Genomic DNA, 26,504 nt, shown 5'->3' with positions numbered 1-26,504 from the left:
TTTTCGTCACGGTGCGGTAGTGAAATTTTTGAAGAAATTATACAAGCAATCTCGGAGGAAAGTTGACGGAATCATTGTATATGCGCTCGGATCGGTATTCCTTTGAGGAATGTTTGACCTTTTTGTGGAGAAAACTTGTGAGCAGTGTTATAAATATCATGAATGCAGAGAGACGCTTTATTGCCAATATAACTGTAGGTAGTCAGATGAGAAGATGGCGATATTTTCTCTCTTCGCGTTTCAGTCTACCTGATAATAATTCTCTTCTTGCCTGCCAATATACTCATTTCAGCGAAATGAGGCGAATCGTATATCGTAGCGTCGAAGATTTTTGGAAAGACATTATTCCGGTCTTTTACTCTGCGGGAATCTTTTTCAAGGCTTTCATTCACGAATGAATAAATTTCGGCAACGGACGACCCCGAGAAAAGGTTTTTCGCATGGCTGATTGACGATTCCTGTACCACGAATTATTATTAATTTTCGTAATATTCCTTTCCCCATAAATCAGCGAGTGGTTAGCGCACATTCATACCACATTATCAATACCGCGGGCACAAGCGGATTCCGGAATTGGATCATCAATTATACGGTAGAAAAAAGGCGCATGCCTGAAATATGACGTCATAACACAATCGCAAAGAAAGGGAGGATGAATCGAAGGAGAATGTTATTTCTTCACGGTCCAAAAATTCGCAAGGAATTCGTCAGAAGTCATCGCAGACGTAATTGAACGTACTTTAGTGCGATCCTCGTTATTTTCACAAGGTTATTTGGGTGAGAAGAAAATATTCTCAAAGGTGTGAAAATCGCCGTAATTTCGACAAGGTTTTCTATTTTCATCTTTTGCCGTGTGGAAAATATCGAAAATTGACAATTAGAAACTTGCGCGCACGTTACTCTGCAGTTAAAAACCGGACATCTGGAGAATCGTGGTTGAAAATTTCCTCTACACGAGATACGCGATTTCACTTGTTGAAAAAGAAAAAAAAAAAAAAAAACAAATCAAAATGATTTCATCCGCGGCTTTGAAAGCCTTAGCTTTCAGCTTTTTAATATATTTCAAACGGTCGGGTAGTTTCGATCAAACATTGCCAGAGTTAAAAACTGCATTTCGTTCGTGCCGCGGATATAGCGGAGTATCAATTATGCATCCGCATTCGCGTGCGGAGACTCTGGGAACTCCTTTTTTGGGTACCTACTGGCTTTTTCGTTCCAGCGTATATCTCGCAGGCTGCGAAACGGGCAAAAGCGTGAATCGCGGGGCCTCTGCAGCCTTTTCACTATCGAATTCGGAGCACTCGGCATCGCCTGGCGAGGGGCGATATATACTTTATCGAATATTTGAGCCCGTCTCGAGATCCTCAGTCAAGCGACCTTTTGCTAAGGGATTTCCACTTCTCGCTCCGGTTGGCTTTCTGTCTACCAGGCTGCTCTGATCAATGGCTACACGTCCGTTCCTACAGGATCCTGCGACCCCATTCCTCCGATTGTATTCCAAGTCTCGGGCTTTTCTGAAACGTGTTTATCGATGGGTACCAAGATTTGGTTCGTTGACGTTCCGAGAACCGCGTCTTCGACGAGTCGCCGGCTCGGAATTTGACGGCACCAAGTCACCTCACCGACGAATAACGGTGATCCGTCCGATTCTCCGACGGAATGAAATTTTCTTACAATATTCTGTAGGTAAAGGAGCCCGCAGAATTGGCTGGAGTTTCGATACGTTACGATACATATTGTAACGATTCTAGTTTCTTCTACAGTCTACGGAATAAAATAAGAAAAATGACACAAACACATCGAATCGGACACCAAGAGAAATTCAATCCTTTGTATAACTTTTTGAAATTCTATTTTTTTCCTCTTTTCTCTCCGCACCCTTTCTTGACTTAGACATTTTATGGTTACGGTATAAAAGGGACACTACTCGCCGCAGGTCTAACAAAGTTAGACGGTAGAAAAAAAAAAAACACATAAGAACAAATAGAGAGGTTTTTTTACTAGGACGTATATATAGATTCTATGTACAGACGACGGTGATGGTGTTAAAAATTAATAAAAAAGATTGTGATTGAAATCTTTGTATTCTTTGTATTCTCGGTCCTATATTTAGTTAAAATTTCTACCTGGCCAGGATTTACGCTCACAGACACAAGTCCTAAAAATCATTGGTTCCCGAGATTTTTTGACATCTGTACATTACGCGATTTTTACAAATTACAAATATTCAAGAGGGACTTGAAATCGAATATATGAAAACAAGACGATTGTAGCAAGAATCGACGGGCCTCGTTATCGAGACGAAATCTGACGTTCCACCTTTTTCCAACAAACCAGCGAGTTCACGGATGGAATCGATCGGAGCTTTCTGCCTGTCTTTGAAAATCAACCGCGCAGTTCGTCGAGTGATTTGTTAGATTTCAAGTCCCCTTGAAGTTTTGTAATTCGTGAAAATCGCGAAGTCGATAGACGTAAAAAAAAAATTTGTATCCTGTGCCAGTGATTTGGAGCGGTTTTGGGGACAGCTCAGGGCGATCGATTCGTTTGACGAAGCTGCAGGGCGAAATTCGGGTCGGTCTGCACCGCTGTAAGCCGATATCTTGCCATGGGCACACATAATAGGGATGGTCGTCCGCGATTGCTTCACGGTACACTACCACGGTTACCGGTGTGCAGGATACGTAATTTAGTAATAGGATTTCGCCCCCGCCGGAGCGAACCGCAACCGCAAACCTACTCGGACGATTCACGGACCTCGAGCTCCGGACCAGTTTACGTAGATTTATCCATCGCTGTTACAGAATGCCCAATTGGCATTCAGATAATGCCCGCTCGGAAGTCGCGGCGATGTTCAGCAGTTCTCTCAAATTCCCTCAATTTCCTGCATTCGTATAACGTAGGTACTTGATCAAGAATATCGATCACCAATTCGCGACTACCGAACCTTCGGTGCTCGGCTTAAATCCTTTGATCAGGTAAAATTCCCCCGTTTTTTTTTTTTACTTAAAAAATGAAAGATTTTGTACCAATTAGATTTCAACCTGCAAGGGTGTTTGCGAACGTCGGTAACTGTTGGAAATTCCGTTACCGACAGGGTAATATTTTCAATACTTTATCACAGGGTTGTCCTTAAAATAATCATTTTTCAACTTCGAATGGCTTGCTTCGAACGGATTTAGATGAAATTTGGTACAGGGGAGTTTCTTGCGTCTCTGATTACGAATCTGAACTTAAAATTTGAATATTCAAAATGATGGATCCAATACGGTAATATCAAATGACTTTCGAAGTTTTGGTTCACCATCTTGGATTCGACACTTTGAATTTTTAAATTTTGAGTTCTGATTCTTAGTCAGCGACTCAATAAACCCTCCTCTAACAAATTTCACGTAAATCCGTTCGATAGACTTGATGTGGGAATTATTTTTGAATTATCTCAAGCTGGTCGAAATTCAAAAATGACGATTTTAAGGACCATCCTCGTAGCCAGAATAATTATACATAGAGCGCTATTGTTAACCATACCTTTTACGTTACTTCTTTTAACGTTTAATCTTACAATAAATACCAAAATTAACGTTAAAAAATAAGTGAGATTTGAGGTCTCTTCTACTCCGAATCTCTAAGAGTAACGTCAGGCGTGCAACTTCAATTCGCATTATCTCTCTCGCAATGTTGTCTGTGCAGAAAACAATAATCACCTTTACCGTCCAATATGGCTATTCGACAAGCTTTCGCCAGTTGAGTGCAGGCAGAGGATTCTGTTGAAAATAAAAGAAAAGTTGAGGCTTAAGTGTGTACGGGGACGTACAGTCTGGTCAAAATACTTTTCCTGTAAAAACGTGATATATAATAAAAAAAAAAAAAAAAAAAAAAAGCAAATTGAAAATTCCAGACTGAAACTTATCCAGCTACATTGGTATTACTGAAAAAGTTCCCGTGATTCGGGAAAAAGTTTCATAGCACTAAATTTCAATGGTCAACACCTCGTATTAACAACATCAGAGATGATATCACGTTGTGTTATCATTTTTTCACCACAACATCTATACCGCTAGTCCAATTAAAACAACTCAATTGACTCGCGAATAACATTCTTCGAAAATCATTTCGAGTTAGATTTCGGATGAGAATAATGAATTTCTTACGAGTCGCGAGTTTATAATCATCTGTAAACTACAACGATTGTCCGTATAGAATTTTCTTATCAATTGACGATTTCAGGAAAATAAAATATCTCGGACGATTTCTAAAGAATTCGTTTACGAATAAAATGATGTATATTTTATCGGAACCGGGCAGAGATAATGGATTGGTTTTTTTTTTTTTGTTTTTTTGGCGTACTGACGAAATAACGACGATTATAACAACAATTGAAACGTAGCGTATCGAATTATCCTTCCATATCATTTTTGATCAGATTCAACGTCGATTACCTTCGTTAGCGCGTTCAAATCTTATCTCCGGTCAAGTTTCTCCTCGGAGGAATTTTGTAACCCGACTGTACCGTACGTCCCATAGATTCTTGAGCCTTGGGGGGAAAATGTACGTAACATAAACTGGGGCGCGTTGCGGGCGAGAAGAAAATTGTTCAACTGTATAATATAAGTGCGATCTTGTAGGACGATGAACGTTAAAGAGGGGCGAGCTGGCGACGTGCTTCTGTGTTTTACACCGTTGTTTATGTTTTTTTTTTTTTTTCTTTTTATTTCACATCCCCACCGCGGTTAGCATCATTACCCGTAACGATTATGGCCACGAGGTAGCTACCGCTCGACGTTAAGTGAGATTTAAAGATCAGATTTCACCCCAATTTTCTATTAAAAACGTCGAGGCTGAAATTATACAGACGAATAGACGAAGGGATGCAACCCTAGTGTGGGCACTTACAATTCCCAAATGTCAGCTATTCCTGGAGCATTCTTAGAGACGTTAATCGATTTCCCGGGAGCGTGGAAAGACGGTGCCGTTTGACACGCGAGATTTGGTCTACGAAGGCATGCCTCGACGTGCTACCGTCGTTGTGTTTTTCTGTAATTTATTTCGAATTCTTTCAGCCATGCGTGCAAACGGGGTGAATCGTAAATGGAACATCCCTTCCAACTTGGACTGAGGAATTCACGATTTCGCCATTCGGTGTAAAGTGTACGAATCCGGGTTCCCCGATGAACAAGAAACGCTTGAAATGAACTCGAGTCTCATCTTCGCACCAAGTGCTTCAACACCATGAATCTAAGTGGGTAAGCTAAAAATGCACACATGGTAGAGTAACAGATGAATTTGACATCGTCGTGTAGAGATTAGTCTTACTCTGTACAGAAGGCGGTAAAACGATTCATCTCAGAGAATCGGAACGATCGTTTCAAGGGTAAATTCTCACCTTGAAATTTCATCTTCGGTATATATTTCACCTGCATCCGCAAATGGAAATGAAGAATTTATCGAATGAGATGCACACACCGCGATGTCGAAAAAGGCAATTCCTCGAGTAACTCCCCTCGGGATTTAATTACACCGGTTGTTCGAGAGAATTGGCATTGTTTCCCAAAGACCCTTCGGAGACCCGACCCTTCGAGGGTAAAAGAGAGAGAGAGAGAGAGAGAGGATAACTCGACGAAACCCGCATACCGTCGTTGATTTACCTGTTCGTCAACTTTGCCCTGAATCATGATGGCTGCCATGGTATAGTAGGTATGATAATTTTGGGAAGCGGTTCCGCGCGTGCAGGCAGGCCGTGAAGTTCCGAGCTCTGGAACCCTCGTAATTGCGGGACGCTGTTTACGGGTTTGAAAAATCGAGTTTCCCTCTATAGGAGAAACGTCCTTACCCCCTTTTACACGAGCGTGGTAATTACCCGGCCATTCACTCGCAGCCTCTGCACCTTTCAATTGTTCAAAGTGCCGTTCTGCCACTTTAACTTGGGCTCCTCTACTAGTTTTGACGATGGCCTTACAGGTCTTCCAGGACGAAAGTGCCGGGAGAAAACTAACTCCCGACACTCTGCGCTATCCGCTTTTGAACCTTGTACAGGAAACTCGATGACGAAGACGAAAATTCTTGAAAACTCGCCCCAGTTTCGACGCTTCTGACAATCGAATTGGACTACACAACTAACGAAACGCAAATATTGATCTGCCCGGTGAGCTACGCAACGCCTCGAATTGCTGCCTCGAGCAAACACTCCGAGAGCCGATGTTTGCATGGTTAACACCTGGTTTGCATTGTAATTTATAAGTATTTACTTCTCCGCGCGAAAAAGATGCTCAGCACCTTGGATACAACCCACGTGTCTTTACTCCCAATCAAATATCAAATTAATGTTCCACTGCAAGTCCTTTCGACTAATTGTCTTCTGTTCGTGCATTCGAACACCATTTTTGAATTTCTCATTCCAACTAACCCGATGACATCGACGTGAAACGTTCTTTTCATCACACGATTGAAAACGCGGCTTATCTTCATCTTTATACCGCAGCGCTAATTCAATGCGATTGAGAAAATTCCTTCGAGTGAACTGGTTGAAAGATGTCTTTGAAATCTTATCATCGGTACAAAATTGCAGAGATCTATTTACACAAATTAGCACGAAGCATGGAATGGAAATTTATGTACGACTACTTACGACAAAATGATCAAAAGCAATCTCACTATCGTAAAGTACTTCTTCGATGCAGGAAAACGCTTCGTTCCACTAAAGTAAGACGGGTACATCCGATGGATTTTCAAAGGCATGTTAAAACGTAATTCTGAATAATGTTTCCGCACTGATTTCGCAACCGAATCGTCAGTTTGAAGAAGGCCGTAAAGTCAAGTGGCGTTCGAGTCATCGCCGCAAATACATCCTGCACATTAGAACGAGAGAAGCGCCAAGGGTAAATTCATCCGCGCAAAACGGCTCTGTGAGAGCACAAGATTGGTTTTTCGTTGGAAGTTATAAGAGGTCCAGATCTCATCTACAAGCTCGTGGCTTGCGAATAACACATTTCCGTCGGTACAGCTCTTGCTCACCTTGTATATAAATTTTCAGCCGCGTTTACTTCTCGGAATATATAACGTATAATGTTCTCCGTCACCCCAACGAATACGTACGCCGTTGCTGGTAGGTAGTTACCTATTCCTCCAGACTCTCAAGAGATCCGGGCGCCACCTTTTTTCACAAGCTTCTTTCTCCCTTTGAAGAGGACGACTATTGAGTGTAGTGGATTCCCGCAGGCTCGCGGTGCCGCCGGAGGAAACTGATAGGACTTTAACGCGTTAGCCTATTACAACCCAAAGGGGCTACAAGAGTCTTCTAAAACGATTCCTTTTTTCACCCATTTTGATAAAGGGGTTGGATAACGTCGGGCATAGCGCGAAAACTGAGTTTCTTTGGCATGAGCACAGCTCTTGACTGACTCTGTTCCCACGTTGGTTCTCAAAATTCATTCCATTCCTTTGCTCTTCTATAAGACACCTAAAAACCGATTTCCAAGTACGGGTAGCGAATGTGTTTCACCTAATAATGAACTTGTTTTAACTATCACCACCCAAAGGCTACAAGAGTCTTCTAAAACGATTCCTTTTTTCACCCATTTTGATAAAAGGGTTGGATAACGTCGGGCATAGCGCGAAAACTGAGTTTCTTTGGCATGAGCACAGCTCTTGACTGACTCTGTTCCCACGTTGGTTCTCAAAATTCATTCCATTCATTTACAAGTACAAGTACGGTTACGCATTCGTTTCACCAAATAACGAACTTGTTTTCAAGACGATTCATACTCGATTGTATTTATCTTCTTGCGAATGTTTTTTGTTTAGACTATCGGGGATTCGATATTGAATTTGAAATTTCGTAAACTGCAGTCTGAAAAATGTCTGAAAAATCTGTACCCGTTTGTACAACGCAAGGTTGAATTTCTTTGATAAATTTCTGGCAAAAAAACTTTATTCGCGTTAATTGAAACAAAAAGCGAAAAAAAAAAAAAAATTAAAGATACAATATTAAAATGTGTGAATTATTAGTAGTGTACTTTCTGCAAGTATTTGAGGGTTGAATTCGGGATTAAGAATACGTATAAAACCATAAATCGCCCTGAACCTCTGCTCACCGGATTTGTTCATACATACCAACCTATGTACACATTTAGCACCGCATACGTAACATGGCTCGGGCTTTTCACACCCTCATATTTTATTCACTTATTTATAAAAGATTAAAATTTTGCTTTTTCATCGCCTCATACAAAATCCTAAGCAGATTTCAGGCTTCACGAACCGTTAAACAACCGTGTTTTACAACGCAAACTCTTCAGCGCATTCGTCCAAATTATAATATGAGCAAAGATTTTTAATCCTATCACAACTGCGTAAAGAAATTTGAAATTGACATCGACGTATTCGAAACATCAAAATCAAAAGAACTTTGGTGCAATCTGTCATTCAACTATTTGTCTGTCGCGTTAGAAAGAAAATAAAGAAAAACAAAAATGCGTCAGTGCTTATACATATATAATATATTATACGTTGTATCTATGCTATGTGTGTATAATGCAGAAAGGTACGTGTTGCCAAATAACAATAATAATAAAAACAGAAAAAATGATAAAATAATAATAAAAATACAGCGTTGCGGTGTGTTATTTGAATACATCGATACAGGGTGTATAATATGTTTCCCTCATTTCCTATTCATAGGCGAAACTCGCCTGTATATAACCTATGCATATATGTATATATATATATATATATATATATATATATCTATGCCTGTATGTTTTATACATGAATTTCCCGGACAAAATGCTGCAGGGATTTCTTTGTATTTTTATACATTCGTGTATGAGCGTGTGTCTGTGTTTGTTTGCGAGCGTGTAAGAGTAACACATATGCACGTTGCGGGAAGGGTGCGAGGAATCGATTCGATTCTCGGTGGAAAATTTTTTTTTTTTTTTTTTCTTTTTTCGCGTCGCTCTCGCGGATTTTTTTTCAAGCCTTTTTTTCCGCCTCTTCTACTTTGTCCTTCTACTTTTGTTCCATTCGCATTTTTCTCTTTCGTTTTCCTCCTTCGCCTAATTTTTTGTTCGCTTCTTGTTTTACGTTGGCCGGAGGTTTTGTTTTTTTTTTTTTTTTTCTTTTTTTTCATTCCATACACCTCGCGACGCCGCCGCGCCGGGAGAAATACCATCGCGATTTGTCTCTCTTTTTGCGATAAAATTACACGTATAAGGAAAAAAATAGTTGGGAACCAAAAAAGGAAGACTAAGGAAAACCGTTTTTTTATCACTCCCATATACTGGCAGGCAGCTTCTGCAACAGCACCTTGATAACGGGTAAACATGTAAATTTACATTTATATCCTCTCTTCTCTGATATTTTACGAGTTTTTGCACTTGCAGATAGCAAGACGGTGACGATGTGTTGCGACTGTGAGACACGAAATTTGTGCCGTGAAATTCGCGATAGATTTGCTTTACAATGTTTGTTACACGCAGATGTGGAGTTACTGATTTTATCGCGAAATTTTATTTCAACCGGTTTTATATTTTTCTTTTGCAATATCGCAATGCTATTTTTATAGGAATATTATTACTCGCTCAATTATTCAATGCCAAGTGTGACGATTTTTTGTTCAAGAATTTACTTATTCATTGGTGAATAATGTGAATTCACCGTTCATGCGATATTTGTTACGAAAATTATTTCTTGTAATAATCTGCGCGGCATAATTTAACGAACTGATGAATTATATCGGTTTCTGATATTGTGTGACATTAGTTAAAGTCATTTTGAAGTGATCGACCGCGGTTAATGATTTGTCCGCCTTATTTATCGATTCCGAAAATTTAAGAGCCACTCGATTAGTAATAATTCGTTCAAAGAATCCAGTGAGATGCAATTTTCTTAGAAATGTTTATTCGCAGATATTCGAAGCAATTCATATCTCAAGTATTTCTAAGTAAGCACGATATTTATTAATTGTAAACACTTGAAATAAATCATGAATATGTGTACGATGATAATACTCGGAAAATTCAGCTAACGGGTGTTAAAAAATATTTGGGCGTCACCGAGCGAAGAACATTTGAAAAAAAAATTAAAAACGTATATGATACAGTACAATAGTTAGATTTAACGCAGATTTTATTTTCAATATATTTCATACCACTGGATCAAGTTACAAAATCGATTGATTGACGAGTGTTATTGATACTGTTATTTCGAGTACATGGAACGTATATACGATATTCTCGCATTTCAATGGTTCGAAATAGCTCAACGTTGTGAAACTTCAAACGAATTTGAAGGGAAATATTAAACTTAAACGTGGTCAGTAATATATCTATATTCTGACTGCACGTTTTTACAATTTTTTTTCAAAACGTGTTCAATGTATCGCGTTAACATTTGTCGGTATAACGCAGAAATTATGATCTGCGTGGTTTAAAATAGGTCCGGAATTCAAGTCTGGATTTCTATTTTCGTAATTTATATCCGCGCGTCTGCTATCCTCTAACGACATGAAATCTGAAACCGAAGCGGCGATGAGAAATGCGAGTTGAAAAAGAATAAATAAAAACTTCATCGTTAAACGAATAATGAAGAAACTTACAAGGTTTAATTAAAGTGTTCACCATCACCTTTCTTTTGCTTTTATATCGCTTCGCTTCATCTACGATACGAGTTGAGTTGTTATTATTTAGCGATACTTCGGTCTGTGGACAGTACAACTAACTTCACAGAGGACTGAAAATTACGAGTATAACCGTGCAAGGGTGTATAAATCTATGCTTGTAATTACAGCTGCAGAGCGAAAGAATTACGTCTGTTATATCCAATAAATGTGGAGAAAAAGTACTTATAAAACTTGCGAAAGTTACACCAAGAGGTTTCCTTGGAATGACGTGCTCGACTTTCGCACACGTCTAGTTTATACGCGCAGCCAACTCCGTAAAAAATGTTACTAGAATTGGTAGATAGTGGAAACGAAGATATGTTGGTGCGACATCTGGTGGTAAAACAGTACGTTACTCCTATTGGCTCATATTTAGTTTTAAAAGACTTCTTTCGTCGTATTTTTTGCGGCATATCGATTCCTTTCGAAATAACTAAAGCTTCATAGCTTGCACCGAGTTTTCTGTAGATTCGTATTCGCGTAATTGACCAAATACAATTTACCGATATTTCAGTTCTAGCCACCATATTGCTCAGTCACGCCCCCATTTTCGTTCCCAAGGCATTCCCAATGTGTCAGAGGTTACGATTAATCGTCACTTGCCGGACGACTGATTCTAGGGAATTTGTTTTCGTCAGTAAAAATTAAGCGAGTCGAATCCAGCAGGACTTTTCAAAAGAACCTCTCGGTACAATGACTATAACCTACGATAGTTTTTCTATACCGCAGAGAATCGTTAGAGCGTATTTGTGAAGGAGATTGAAGTTGAACCATTAAGTTGAGAGTGAGATAAAATATACGGGGCTAAGCTGTATATTGTATATCATACGTGGAGCATGAATGCTCCGATTTACCGTCTAACAAGATGCGGTGTAAACAACTCCATCAACGGAATCAACAACCGGTGCTCTGTTTGCAGGAAAGATCTTATTGCGTAATAAATCGCATGTATCGTGAATAAGTTCACAGAATATAATTAAACGTAATATGCATACGATGAAGTCGGTGTGTTGTGCGCAAACAGTCGAGTATCATGCTTCGGTCAATTTAAGACAGTGACGACAATTTCGCGGAATTGGTAAGATAAAGAAGAAGGAAAAGGAGCAGGTGAGAAAAATGAGTAGATGGATGAGGAAAATACTCGATAGATATTTGTCCGATTAATTATCTGCTATAGTAACAGGTCTACTCTTGTTGACGAATGGCATTCAAGAGAATGATAGGTATGGAGATAAGTAAACCTTTAACAAGGGATTATACGCAGTTACGATTTTTGGAAAATCGATTATTTTTGTTTGAATTCGTTTTCGTAAAGTACGTCTATTAAAGAATATACACAGAAAATTTTAACAATATCAGCATCAAGTTCAACGTTACCCTAATATGTACATAAATTTTTGTATTAATAAATTGTAATGTCTCTTCGTGAAAAATCTTTGAATAATCGCTTTTTGCAGGCTCCTAACTGCGTATAACCCCTCGACTTTATTGTAACAGCAAGATGTATTTGAACCGAGCACCGGATCGAGACTATTCGAGAGATTGCTCTGCCACATCTGAATACAGTGAATACGTAGAAATCCTCGTGGATTTTACAGCAGTTAACATTATGACGTCAACTTCATTGGTTAAAGTATCGTAGCTGGTTGAAGTTTCGCGCTTGTTGTTCGAGTTCGCAATTCTAATATTCGTCATGTTACGCGACATTCGAGCTTTATTCAATTTAACCAATTGGTCGACGGAATGACGGTAACTGTGCGATTCAACGCAGATTTTATGCTTCTTTACTCCAATTAGTAATATTTTTCAAATCGACTAGATTCGCCAGATTCCAGCCGTATTCAAGTTTATTCGCGTTACTGGATTCCAGTGATTTTTTTTTTGATTTCAAGGATACAATAAAAAACTGTAAAGAAAAGACACTTCAAGTGACTGGACATCGGTTCAAAGGACTTCGTACTACTTCATTGGTATAAACTTCACCTAAATTAACGCAAACTGAAGTACATGTTCGAAAGATGTCTTTCTAAGTATATTACATACACTTTACGTGCAATTCAACGGTACCAGTTTCCAAACTTTTCTAGTCCGCCAAGCTACCGCGAAGATTATCTTCCTTCATTACGTCTAAGGAACAAACTTTACGTCTAAGGAACAAACTACTCGGTGCAAAATTTCCAGTAGATTCAGCTTACTGAGACTCCAAGAACCAGGAAGAATATGATAGGAATCTCTAATACCGCTGATTAATTAAAACATACCAACTTTTGTTGCAGCGCAGTTATTTACTTATCTATTGCAACGTTATGCCTTCCAACTAGTTTGACCAACTTCTAATTACACAATTTTTTATATTTAGTAAAAAAGGGAAGGTCAAGATTGATATTTTTTATTACGACTATGTTACGGAATTCTGTACCTACCGAGACAATCTCTTAAAACTTGAAAATCAACCGCGCATGCGCGAGTTTTATCGGCTGTTCGCGCAGGCTGGCCATCCCGAGTTTTCAGCTGTCAAACTGTTTCTGACGGCGATGGAGTTGATGCGAATTTTCGAGGTTAGAATCTCAAATAATCGAGGCAGCGACTCGGAAAGGTTTGGGAAGCGTTTGTTGTCGGGTCGGAAATTCGATTCTTCAAAGAACGGTCGGAATTTAACGCTCACGCTCGTTAAAAATTCAAACGTACACATTTTGCGTAGGTTGGCTAGCCTGCATCGCGAACAAGAATATCGCCGCGTGAAGATTTCACCGACCAATGAGGTTGAATTACTCGGCGCATGCGCGGTTCATTTTCAAGTTTCAAGAGATTGTCCCGGTATAACTGTACATGTACTGCAAAAAAGACACCCAAAAATTCGTCTCGACGTGTGCCTTAACTTTCATTCTGTTCGATCTTTGCTGGTTCCTTGAATCATTCACTTTTATTCAAAAAAATTAACCAACGATCGTTAACGATCGATTTCTCCCAAGTTTCTCATCGTCAGACTTTTTTTTATCTATTACCTACTTTTAATCGCTATGCAAGAGGTTCGTGCGGTTTTTCTGCGAGTCGAGTACTTGAGGAACAGATCAAACTGTACGCGTTTCTCGTATTTAGATAATAGTGCCTGACGATAAGATCATCAACTCTGCGGTAATTACCAGCCTCTCAAATTGATCGTACCACTTATTACAGCTTACGGATTGGCAATCTGAACTACTAAATAAGGCTGTCTCATAAATGACAATGAGCCGTGTCTTAGTCGACGTCCTCGACGTTTGTATACCAGCGAGAACGCCAGAAGGTTAGATGACATCGTCTGATCTCGTACCGTGAATCGAATCTCAGTGTAAGAAAATAAAAGACAAGTTGCGAAACGACTTACCAGAGCAATTCCGCTGTATTCATCCTCCGTTCGACTCTAGTCACCACCGACAAGTTTTCAAACGATCATAAAAATAGTCAAAAACCATCCTTGACGTTACGGCGGGTTTTTCAAAATACACTCACAACTTCTCACTACGTCCCTTTGATTATGCCTTTCAATTTTTAAACTACCGAGAGCAAGGTCATCATAACGAAATATCTGCGGCCTATTTTTGGCCGGTTAGATTAGATAAGACTTGAAACCATGCCTCTGAGTTGGCAAGCATCGCACCAAGGTGCGAATAGGTCAAGATATCAAGGAGCGATGCTGTTGCTGTAATTTAGCTTTCAGTCTTCAATTTTTCGCCAAACTGAGAGAAATTTTTAGTTCCGGTTACCGCTCGGTCCTTGCCTATTTTAATTTTTTACCACAATAAAAAAATATGGTTCTAGGTAGAAAATGAAAATTAGTTTTCTAGCCGTTACCGGAAAGTCTAGTATCCGTTACTATTCTTTCCCATTACGATCACTGTTGCTATATTTTCTCGTAACTGTTGCGAAAATTTAACGCTCGTGCAACGATAAATTGACGTTAAAGCCTTGTTTAACTATAAAAGTTTTTCGTAATTCCAACAATATTCAAACAGTTTTTTCAACGATACCTGTTTTACTGAATTTATTCTAGTCACCATAACAAATGAAATACTTCTCAGTGCACCAAGATTGACTTTAATTTTACGGATCAATTAAACCGTTCCCTCAATCATGGCAAAGAACGTCACGATAATACATACGAGACAACCATACGAGCTCTGAAAGGTCGGTACATTTGATAAAAAGGAATTGAATAACTGGGTTAGGAATGCGATATTGTTTATAATGTAAAAGGGTCGCCTTGCGCGAGTGATTTTATCGGCTCGTCATTGGAACGAACAATTCTTTTCGTCTAGGCAGATCTGTTGTAGAACCATCCCATATCGTCTCTAGTCCCAGACGAGGAGAGGCGAACAATAGAACCATGAAGGCGCCGCATAATGTTGCATGATTTACGTTACGCCTCTAGTGGAATTACTAGACGTCTATGATCGTCGTTCAGAGCTATTACGATGCAAGCTCTCAAATCAATCACGACGTTACCTGCCACACGTATGCGTCGTAATTGAGAAACGGCGTATGAGCGAAATAGGTGAAGGTAGGATTCCGCGACCTTTAACCCGAGAATCGAAGGGTAACGAATAATTCGTCCCGTCGCTTGAATTTAAAGTATATACTTGAATTCTTCAAAAGCCAGCGCATCTTTTATAATTACAAGAATTCAATTATTCAAGTTTGAAAATCACTGTAAGTACCAGCTTTGATTTCAAAATTTCATTTTACGAAGATAATTATAATGATCAAAAAGAAACAAAAAACATGAACACCGATTAAATATTCGTCATAATCTTTTGACTTTTCAATTTCTATCAATTTCATTCACAGCATGTATGCAGATAACTTTTTGTCGGTATACAAGGAAATATTTTATTACAGGTATTTTTTTTTTTTTCTCGCTCCTTTTTGCATCGCCGTATCTTTGCTTTATCATTTTTTACACGTTCGCCTTATCTCTGCTCTTAATAATAATATAATTGGACCAAGATTTTTCATCTACACGATACGCACACGAGCTGTAATCGGAACTGTGATGAAATGGTAAAAACGAAGGGCAATACGTGTAAAATTATAATGATAAATTCAGTGTTCACATTAAATTTTATGTATTCGTTGACACTTGCAACACGCTTGTAACGTGTTTTTCATTCGGTTTCGCAATCATCATTAACGAGGTTAACGATCACACAATTCGTTATTTTGTCTACTATATGGATAAAAATTATGATAACACGATGCCCAAGAAATATAAACCGTACGGCAAATATGTTGCTCAAAAAAGTTGCTGGCATCTGTTATTTCACGTTCGATATAACCGCACGATTTATCTACGGATGATATTTTTTTTATCAAATAATACGTATAATCGAAAAACTCTTCGGAGATCGCAACGTTGTTTCTACAAAAAATTTTCTCATTTCCTTGAAGAATTTCAACTGTCCAATTTTAAAATAAATTTTACGTTATAATAGATTCCTCGTTTGTTTAACTTATTTTAAAAAAGAAATAAAATAAAAAAAAAAACATATCGAATTTGTTACGATTTTGGTTAGATTATTTATTCATTCAGGGTAAAACATTCACTTTATTTTTTTATTATTATATTAGTTTTAGCTAAAAGAAATAAACAAAAATACGACAAATATGGCCGAAAAAAAAAAAAAATGAAAAATATTGTCGCGCCAATCGAGATGAAGGAAATAGAAAAATAATCATCACAGATACCGACAGTTATTTAAAATTGAAAACATCGACGCGACATTGAAAACAAAGTTCAAAATATCGAATATATTTCGTACGTCAAAATATAGAGGAGAAAGAAATAAAAGCAAAAAAAAAGCAAATTTTTCTACTTCAATCTTATCAACAAACATCATCGACAAGTACTTGAAACTTTGCATCTTCGAGTACGTAATGTAATTTATCACCGGAAAGATATGGATCGTAATCGATCTTCAACGAAGCTGATCGTTCCACATTCCATAGTTGCAGATTAATAATATCTTGCGTCATAATTATCACTGTCACGAATATATCCCATATACAGTTTAAGCATCATATATGTGTATACAATATACAAATACGACTGATATGTGACGTCGTTTCTATTTACGAAATCTAAAGTGATTCCTAATCCGTAGATTATACTAATGCGTCTGCTTTTTTTTTCTTTGTTTTTCTTTTTTGTGAATTTTCACGCAAGACACAGAAACCTGCGCGTTAGTTTACGGAGCGAAGAATTTATTACATAAACATCGTAAAAACTCCGCTCGACTTGAAATACGAAACTGGCGGATATTTTGTCCAAAAGTTATGGAAGTACGGATTAATTTCCGATCTCGGAACAAACTTTTCTCTAACATCACTGACGTACGGAAAATAAACGCCGAAAATTCATCGTGTACAATCTTTTCGAGTGACGTTAATAAATACATCGACTTTTCATATCAAATCGCTTCGAATTTATTTCCTTTCACGAAGTCTCTGATTTTGTTTATAAAAACTTTTATCAACAAGTTAATTTTTCCAACGACCGGTTCGACATTCCTATTCGTTGACTATATCTGTGTTGAACCGCTCCAAATCGAAATAATAATAAAAATAATAAGAATTATTAATACAGCTGAGACGCTTTATCAAAAATCCCACGCGAACAAAACCGCAAATACATATGAAAACTAGAAAAGTAGAGAAAAAAAATAAAATAAAAAATCATCAATTTAGCTTCCAGTCTTCGATTTTTCGCCAAACTGAGAGAAATTTTTAGTTCCGGTTACCGCTCGGTCCTTGCCTATTTTAATTTTTTACCACAATAAAAAAATATGGTTCTAGGTAGAAAATGAAAATTAGTTTTCTAGCTGTTACCGGAAAGTCTGGTATCCGTTACTATTCTTTCTCATTACGATCGCTGTTGCTATATTTCCTTGCAACTGTTGCGAAAATTTAACGCTCGTGCAACGATAAATTGACGTTAAAGCCTTGTTTGACTATAAAAGTAGAGTAAACCTCAGAAACTGATTTTGCGTTGCAATAACCGCAAAAGGATCGACGATAGCGCAAAATTGTTACGCGTACCTCGTTTTTCGTAATTCCAACGATATTCAAACAGTTTTCTCAACGATACCTTTTTTACTCAATTTTTCTAGTTACTGTAACAAATGAAATTTTCTCTCAGTGCGTAAGATGTATTTTACTCTCCGATTTTTACGTAACACGCGAACGATTATTATTATAATTATTATTATTATTATTATTATTATTGCTGTTGTTGTTGTTGTTGTTACTATTACTATTATTATTTCAAATCTGCACGACACGAAGATTAAATTGTACAGACGAATATTAGACGCGTGCAATGTGCATTAGACATGTGAGGCTGGGAGATAGGAGAGGGGGGGGGGGGGGGGCTTTTAGTTTAAGTAGGTATATCTCTCGACGATATTCGCGGCTAACGCAGTTGGGGCTCTGTAGGCCGGCTATTGAATTGGTCACTCGGTTACTCGGTCGTAAATTTTGATCGGTCGATTAATTCGCCTAATCGCGATATCAATCGCGATACTTGCTTCGTTTCTTTTTTTTTTTTAAAAAAGAAAAAAAAAAGAAAAAAAAAAGGAAAAGGCTCTTAATCGTCAAATTTTTAACGGTGATCGTACTCGAACAGACGACCTGTTCGTCGTTTGGTTTCTTTTTTTTTTTTTTTTTCTCTCTTTCCGTTAGTTCGCGTGGGTTTGACGAAGAGACAGTGATTAGTTTTATTTATAGCGTCGCTCGTGCTTTTAAAAAAATAACACAGATAAGATAAGTAAAGAAAAAACGTTTCGACGCTTCTTAAAGGAAAAAGAAGTTCTCAGTGTTGCAGGTTTGACGGTATAATTAATCTGCAGTGAAAAATAACGACTTGTATATTTTTTATATATATATATATATATATATATATCTTAATTAATAGCGTCAAAAGTGCAGACTTCTTAAAAAAAAAAAAAGAAAAAAAAAGTGATTCAAGTGGTGATTCAACTTTGTGGTTCACGATTATATTCTTTTGGTTATATGCTGTATTGTAACGAAAAATCAACGGAGGATCCTGTGTCTGATAAACCACGTGGTACGTGTGTATAGTTGAAAGTCGAAGTTAATTTTAATTAGCGAAATTTGATTAAGAATTTAAAATCGTTTACTTAGATTCCACAATTTATTTTACATGAGATTTGTTTTATACGATAGAAAATATTCGGATAACCTGACAGAAATTGTGGTGAAATATTTATTTCATCGGATTACTTCGTAATTTCGTTGTTAACAAATGATCAATATTTTTTTTATTTTAATATTAAAATCGGTTAAATTTCGCTTGAATCAAACAAATCAAATTTGTTCACATTATTTACATACGTAATTAAATCAAATTACTTGTTACTTTGTTTGAAAAATTTCTTCGAAATACCACGTCAACGTTTAAATTCACACAACTGTATGCAAATGAAACAATCGAAATTTTCTTCAACGTCCGAAACAAATGTTTATACCACGTTGATGAACAACTTTATCCCGTATCGTATTATCCTCGGTTTTATCTAATCGATGTGATTATACGGGACGCTTCTTTTCCCGTAGGATTGTACAAATCAAACAATATCGAAGACCCCTATAAACAATTTAAATTCCACGAGGATCAGTTGACACTTGATTAGTTATCGCGGTGTTGAATAAATAAGAAGGTTTCAAATTCGACACCGAGTATACTCTTCGGGAATTATTTATCGCGTTTTCTTCAGGGTGTCGTGATCAAGAATCATAAGCGATGAAAAAACGTAATACACCGAGAGAAATTTTTGATTCCGATTACCGCTCGGTCCTTTTCATTTCACTTAAACGGTTGATATAATTAGTAAAAAGGACTTGTAAGTACATTTTAGTTCTTGATAAGACGAATGAAAATGACGAAAATTAAATACGTACAACTATGAGCGACGAATAATGCCTTATTCTTATTTACGTGCACTCAAAGTGGTGAAAAAAATTTTTTTTTCAATTATCGGAAATCGAGATTACGCTCAGATTTGAAAAGAATTGTATATAATTATTGATTGCTTTACTACATCAAATTACATCCGCTGACAGGGAAAAGAAAATGAGTACATTGATTTGTCAAAGGTGTAACCGACCTGGTTTTGTTTTTCATATAAATTTACGCAACAGATAAGAAGTCGGAGAATTATTCGTGATTCAATAATGACGTCAACAGATTGTCACGTTTTTTCCTCAAAAGCATTACTGAATCATTGTTATCGTTAAACAAACCAATGTTAATTATGACCAGGCTTACGATTAAAAGTGTTTCTAACGTTGTGATCTATTAAATTTGTTCAAGATAAATGCAGGTTGCAGCTGCGATGTAGATAACTAATAAATTGTTTCCAATTTTTAATGATGCGTGTTACAATCATGTGAGGCCAAATTTGGTCGCCAAAAATTATCTTTAGACAAAATTTGTGGATATTTTATTATGATAATTATTAATTATATCCTCTCAAGCGATACATTACGATAAAAAAAAGTATGAAATTTTATACATGTGTACAATGTTTACGCATCGAGCGTTATAAACATTTTTGTTTGCAATAAAAGAAACCTGAGCGAGATATTGTATAAACTTCCGTACAACAATAAACAGACGTCCAAGATATATGATATCGTACATTATCGCATGGAAATTTCACGCGCGAGGAATTCTTTGCCGTAAAGCAGTTTTAATATCAATACAGCTCGAAACAATCGTTATCTTATTTTTTATACGTATATGTAAAATATGCAATGACAAAGAGAGAGAAAAGCAGTTTTTGTTATTTATTCATTTCGAGCGAATCGTATTTTTTCATCTATTTATTATTATTCTTTCTTGTCCTTAGTTTTTCGTTAGAAAATTTTCCACATTTTTACTACATATATATATATATATTTTTTTTATATATATATTTATATATATATTTGCAAGTACGCGTGTTTTTGAATTATTTTCATTTTATTTCGTTACTTTTCAGAGTAAATGAGTATAAAAATTTTGTTATTTCAGTAAATTGAATTCGAATCGCTCCGCGCGTTGAAAGGAAATAAACGAATGAATGATTAAAAATCGTTAACGATAGAAACGTCAAAAACCAGATTAGCAGCCAATTTTTACGATATCTGACAGGTGAATGTACCGGTAAATTACGGTGAATATTTTCAAGGTCGTATCTAATCGAACTTTCAGATTACATTCATTTACCTCTGGAGTTCGTCCTTAGCCTTTTTTTACTGTTGTTTTTGCAACGTTTAAGTATATTTATACATGTAACACTTACACATGGCGCGTAACAATTAGACGGTGCAAAAAATTACCTCTGAAATTTATTTCATGAGGGTATACTTGTCACCGAATAATATTTCAAAAGCTACGATAGTTGAAATAGAAATGTTAGAAGATAAAAATTTTTCACTCGATTTTGTTATTGCTTCGAAAAGGTTGGTGACACGAATATTAATATTTGAATGTCAATTCGATTATACGGTGTATTTTGAATAGAATTGAAAAACAAAAATATTGATATCGTAAAGAAGAGTTTCAATAACGATATTTTTTTTACATCATATTGCTTTAAAATTGTTGAAAATCTAGTTTATTTGTTCGATTTCAATCGACAATGGTTCATTTTATTCAGAAAACTATTTTCTAGGATGTCAGAAAATAGTTTTCCGAATAAAATGAGCTAATCTTCGAACTTGACTTGAACTCGACTCGACTTTGAAACGAATTCGCGAAAAATAGTTTTCCGAGTAAAGTGAGCTAATCTTCTGACTTGACTTGAACTCGACTCGACTTTGAAACGAATTCGCGAAAAATAGTTTTCCGAGTAAAGTGAGCTAATCTGCTAACTTGACTTGAACTCGACTCGACTTTGAAACGAATTCGCGAAAAATAGTTTTCCGAGTAAAATGAGCTAATCTTCGAACTTGACTTGAACTCGACTCGACTTTGAAACGAATTCGCAAAAAATAGTTTTCCGAGTAAAATGAGCTAATCTTCGAACTTGACTTGACCTCGACTCGACTTTGAAACGAATTCGCGAAAAATAGTTTTCCGAGTAAAATGAGCTAATCTTCTGACTTGACTTGAACTTGACTTGCCTCTGAAATTCGTAGAAAATGTTTTTCCGAATAAAATGATTCACCTTAGAATAAAATCGAACGAATCTACCAGATTTTGAACCGAATTCATCAATATCCATGCTTTTGCTTAGAATTCGAATATATCAATTAATTTTACGTTTAAAGAAATCTTCCCAGCTCAAGAAGGTAATAATTTGACGAATAACCGACGTACGACTGTCTCGTAATAAAATCAATAAACAGTATCAATCCTTGGCAAAAAAAAATCGCGGTAAAAAATTTCTGTCGAAATATACTAAAGTATATTTACAGATCCGACGGTAGAATTTTCTCGTAATGAAATCAATAAATAGTATCAATCCTTGGCAAAAAAAATCGCGGTGAAAAATTTCTGTCGAAATATACTAAAGTATATTTACAGATCCGACGGTAGAATTTTCGTCCGGGTGAAAAATTACGAGAAGGAAAACACAGAATAAGCATGGAATAGATTGGTCCGTTCAAACAAATACATATATATACATAATGCTACCTTCCATGGCTGTTTAGATATACGGAGGAAATGTGGCTCCTGCATATCCGTCTACAGTTTTCAATCATCCGAAAAATGCGCAGTCTGCACGTATAGGACTGCGGGTTTTTTTATTTATAGACGGATGGAATGTGTGTATACGTTAAGAGACTCGTTCTTCGCGTAGGCGCGGTCCAAAAACTTGCTTGCGCCGATGCGCAATTTTATGTAAGCATGTGTAATTTAGGCAAGGCATGTAAGGTTTTTCAAAAATTCAATCAAATTCCAGTGAAAAGGTCTGAGCTAGTTGATAAGTAATTAAGTAATATTCAAGGCCATATTCGGAACATGGAAGTAATTGGTTTTTTTTTTTTTTTTTTAGTTAGTTTTAAAATTTTAATTACAGTTACGTGGAGAAAAAGAAGGCAAAAGAAATTCTTCGAAGAGAAAAAAGAAGACGGATATTTCGTACAAATTATCACGTTCAATGGATACATGTATATATAATATCTTTTCATCTACAACGTCCCTAATTTATTAATTCTTGCATCGTGGGTCGGAAGAAATAATAAAATTTTGTGCAACGAAAATTGTAAAAAAATTCCACAACAAAATCAAATCGAAGACAACCGATTTAACAATTTTTATGCATTGAAAACATAATCACCATGCTATAACGACGCAAAAAAATTAATTTTTCCAAAAAACGAAACAGATATATTATATATACATATCCCTCTTACTGTCCAAAAATTAAATCTTATGCGAAGTAAAGAGGAAAAAAAGAAGAAAGAAAAAAGTAGGATCGTTCGGACGATGTTAACGACTGGAAAAAGCATTTCAATTTTAGATGAATTTTTCTTTTTTCTCATCACAGGTCCATTATAGATCAAATCGGCTCGATCACATCGCGGACGAATGAGCTGCTCGTGATTTACCGGATCCGCGGACGAGTGTGAAGAACGATGACAACAGGGTGAGATGAAATTTTCATCATTTTTATGATATTTGCTGACGTTGAATGACGAATGAATATCAATTAGCCTTCGGCGTGTAAAATCGACCGATGAAAAGAAAAAAAAAAAATAAACATTACTATTTTCAGGTAATTAAATTCAAGTGATGCGTACAACGATAAATAAAAAATGTAACTGTTCACTGTACAGTTTTTGACTATGCGTTACACGTCGTTATCTTGCTATTACTGAGAAATATATATTTATCGCAATAACGAGAAAATGTAATCTTGACAATTATTATGATCGTGATGACGATGACTAATTTAGTTGCATCCTCTTTTCTTAAGATTGCGACAATATTTAAGTTTATTTCTGTCGCTTACACTGCAATTTTCTTCGCCTATAACCGTCGGTGAAAAAGAATTGAATTACTCACGGTGTGCGATTTTTTTATAACTATTAAAAAGAGAACAAAATGTCGTATAAATTTGTCATACGGAAGCGGATTGTATCGCATTAAGACTATAATCTCAGTTCTTTCTTCGACAAAATAATCATCAGGGTTATAATAATCAACTAAATATTCCATCAGAGTCGGTTCATTTAATATGACGTAATGGAATAATGGATGAGTGACGTCACGCGTTGTCGTAAGCCGATCTCTTTGTTTTATTTTTCTCTTTCTATTTCGTCTTATTGCACATTCTTTTTTTCCCATCTCGTTTAAAACCCGCACCTGAACATACATGCAAAGTTTACAAACGCCTCGCCGTTAAAACCTCTGGATAATGAAAATACAACGATTCTCGACGTGTTCGAATATATTTGTGACAAATGTCGACGGAAAACGAGAAAGAGGAAAAAACAAACAAGTTATACGCACGGCATGGGGCCGGCTTATTATTTCGATTTTCTTTTTTTTCATTCAACTTACTTCGTTATTTTTAAATTTTTTGCGCATAAAACGAAGCTGAGAAAACACAGCGTATTATAAGCAAATCGGTATTATATTTTTCTCGTACAATCACGGTGTTAACAATAAACTTGAAAACACGCTTATTGTCCCTCGCAATAACTTTTATATGCATTATTTTTTTTTTTTCTTTTTTCAAACGATGTAACAAATACGGGTGAGTTGAAGAAGAATTTTTTAACGTTTTTTAAAACGTTCGAATAATTTTCATCGCTGAAGGGATAAACGAAATTGCATTTTATTTTACCGCTCTTTGGTATTCCGACCGTTCAATGACACCAAAAATCGTTCCGTTAGTTTTTTTCATTTCCCATACGAAATGAAAACTCCATTTTCGACAAGGACTCAAATATTTATACAAAATTTTACAGAAAATCCATAACTCGGAAATAACAAATTAAATCATATCTTAGAATCAGAGAGGGGTTGTTAAATAAATTTTCACTGACAAATGGGAGTGCGTTTTTCTCTGGCAAATCTAATATCTAAACATCCGATCTCGATCTATACCACGTGGAATGCCCCGTATATTATACAATCTACGATTAATCGTTCTTCAATCGCTCGATTCGTCCATTCATCGTTTTTCCACTTATTGTTAATCGGTACTTCTGATTGCCATTCGTTTTTTCCTATAACCCGATCGAATAATCAGCCGTTTTTTGTTTTTTTTTTTTTTCCGACTGACCGATTACCGGTAAAAGCAATTTACCGGCCGAGCTCCAAGATTAATCGATCAATCGTTCAGCGTTAGTCCAGATTGAGCGGCTCGCCGAGTGATTCCAGGAATGGGAGAACATCCCTCGATAATATCATCTTCCCAACTCTCAGCCATCGTCTAGTCAACCCTTTCCTTCCCTTCAGAAGCGACACCGCGGCGGATGAGAAACTCATATAAGGCTGTAGATGATGGCTGTCCGAGTGTGCGTCGAGTCAAAATATATCGGTGAATAGACCAGGAAATGATGCAGGGCTGAACGAACTTTTTTCACTATCTCGACGAAACCCCATCGCCACCTTTCCTTTCATCGCGTATTTTCTCTCTATGTAGGCGTAGGTGATATGTACACACATACATATATATATTATACGAGGAACTTATGAAGCACGATTTTAGTTTCGCCTACAAGTTCACCGAATACATGAAATCAGGGCCCCTGGTGAAGAATTTATGCCGTTCTTGGTAATAATTAATTATATGAAACCATCGTGCATTTGTTTAGGTAATTATTTCGATTGAAATATATATATATATATTAGGGTGAGACAAAAAAAAAAAACTAACCTATAGAATCTATGGTCTTGAAAGGACCTATTTATTGAAAAAAAAAGTTCTCCCGTTTGGAAAATTTTTTAGCTCAATTTCAAAAGGTGTCGCTGGCCATTTGAAATTTCCTATTTCAATAACACGCAAAATAAATTTTTTTTTCATTATAAATGCTATAACTTTTGAACCGTTTGAGATTAAAAAAATTTCAAGGCATATTCTTACAGGGCATTAAATTCTCTAAGAAAAGACCCTCGATCTGATTTTCTAAACTTGAAGATTCGCATACTTAGGGTCCGTGAAAGTCGAAGAAGAGCAAAAATATGCAGTTTTAGGGATCTACGATTGAAAATATCCGTACTAAATGAAAAAACTTCTTCTTTTTTCTCAGTCCTTTTAAGACCATAGATTCGTTAGATTAGTTTCTCTGGCTCACCCTAATATACATGTATAAAAATCGAATAATTATAACAATTTCACGTTATGAGACCGAATCAATACGCGGTAATTGAATAAAGTAAACAATTTACATTGATTCTGCACGGTAAATCCGTAGATATAACAGTTACTCTCGATCTGACGAATGGTTAAAAGAACAGTCGAGTGATGATCGATAATATGATTCATTCGTTCAAAATGAGGTCGTAAGAAAAAAACGATACATTATTATAATCGACATGATTAAGAAATCTGTAATTAAATCGAAAAAATTTAATCACAGATTGTATTTTTTTTTAATTCCTAGTGAAAACTAACCACGAAAATATTTCCAATGGTAGTAGAAACGAGTTGCTCAACGTCTGCGACATCGTTTTTCGCACCGACTATTACCTATAGACGATACCCGGCCAATGAGTGCGTCTATCTTGTAAATCGATGTCATTGACAATCCGCTCTATGAATAATTCATCGAGTGTCTGTCGAATGCGATGTCACTGATTACTGGTCAAGGTCGCTGCGAATTGCTACGAGACTTGGAACCACGGAGAGACTAACGA

The 26,504-nt window shown here is 36.6% G+C and overlaps 2 protein-coding genes across 6 annotated transcripts in view; one reads left to right on the top strand and one right to left on the bottom strand.

Moving 5' to 3' along the window:
* Window positions 1–26,504, bottom strand: part of LOC124303796 (uncharacterized) — a 119,510-nt gene that overhangs the window by 17,619 nt on the left and 75,387 nt on the right. The window lies entirely within an intron of this gene.
* The window catches only part of LOC124303779 (uncharacterized), a 64,849-nt gene continuing 56,453 nt past the window's right edge, over window positions 18,109–26,504 (top strand). For 2 of the 3 annotated variants that reach the window (XM_046761417.1, XM_046761418.1), the window contains exons 1-2: window positions 18,113–18,752; window positions 23,185–23,283. In XM_046761417.1, the coding sequence (XP_046617373.1) occupies window positions 23,273–23,283 (11 nt within the window). In that variant the 5' untranslated portion in view covers window positions 18,113–18,752; window positions 23,185–23,272. Of the gene's footprint in view, window positions 18,753–23,184; window positions 23,284–26,504 lie in introns of all 3 variants that reach the window. The other variant, XM_046761416.1, reaches the window with a different exon arrangement.

Source organism: Neodiprion virginianus, chromosome 4, assembly GCF_021901495.1.
Source record: "Neodiprion virginianus isolate iyNeoVirg1 chromosome 4, iyNeoVirg1.1, whole genome shotgun sequence".
Taxonomy (NCBI): Eukaryota; Metazoa; Arthropoda; class Insecta; order Hymenoptera; family Diprionidae; genus Neodiprion; species Neodiprion virginianus.
Note: the sequence above shows the minus strand (reverse complement) of the source record. Positions and strands in the feature narration are given on the sequence as shown.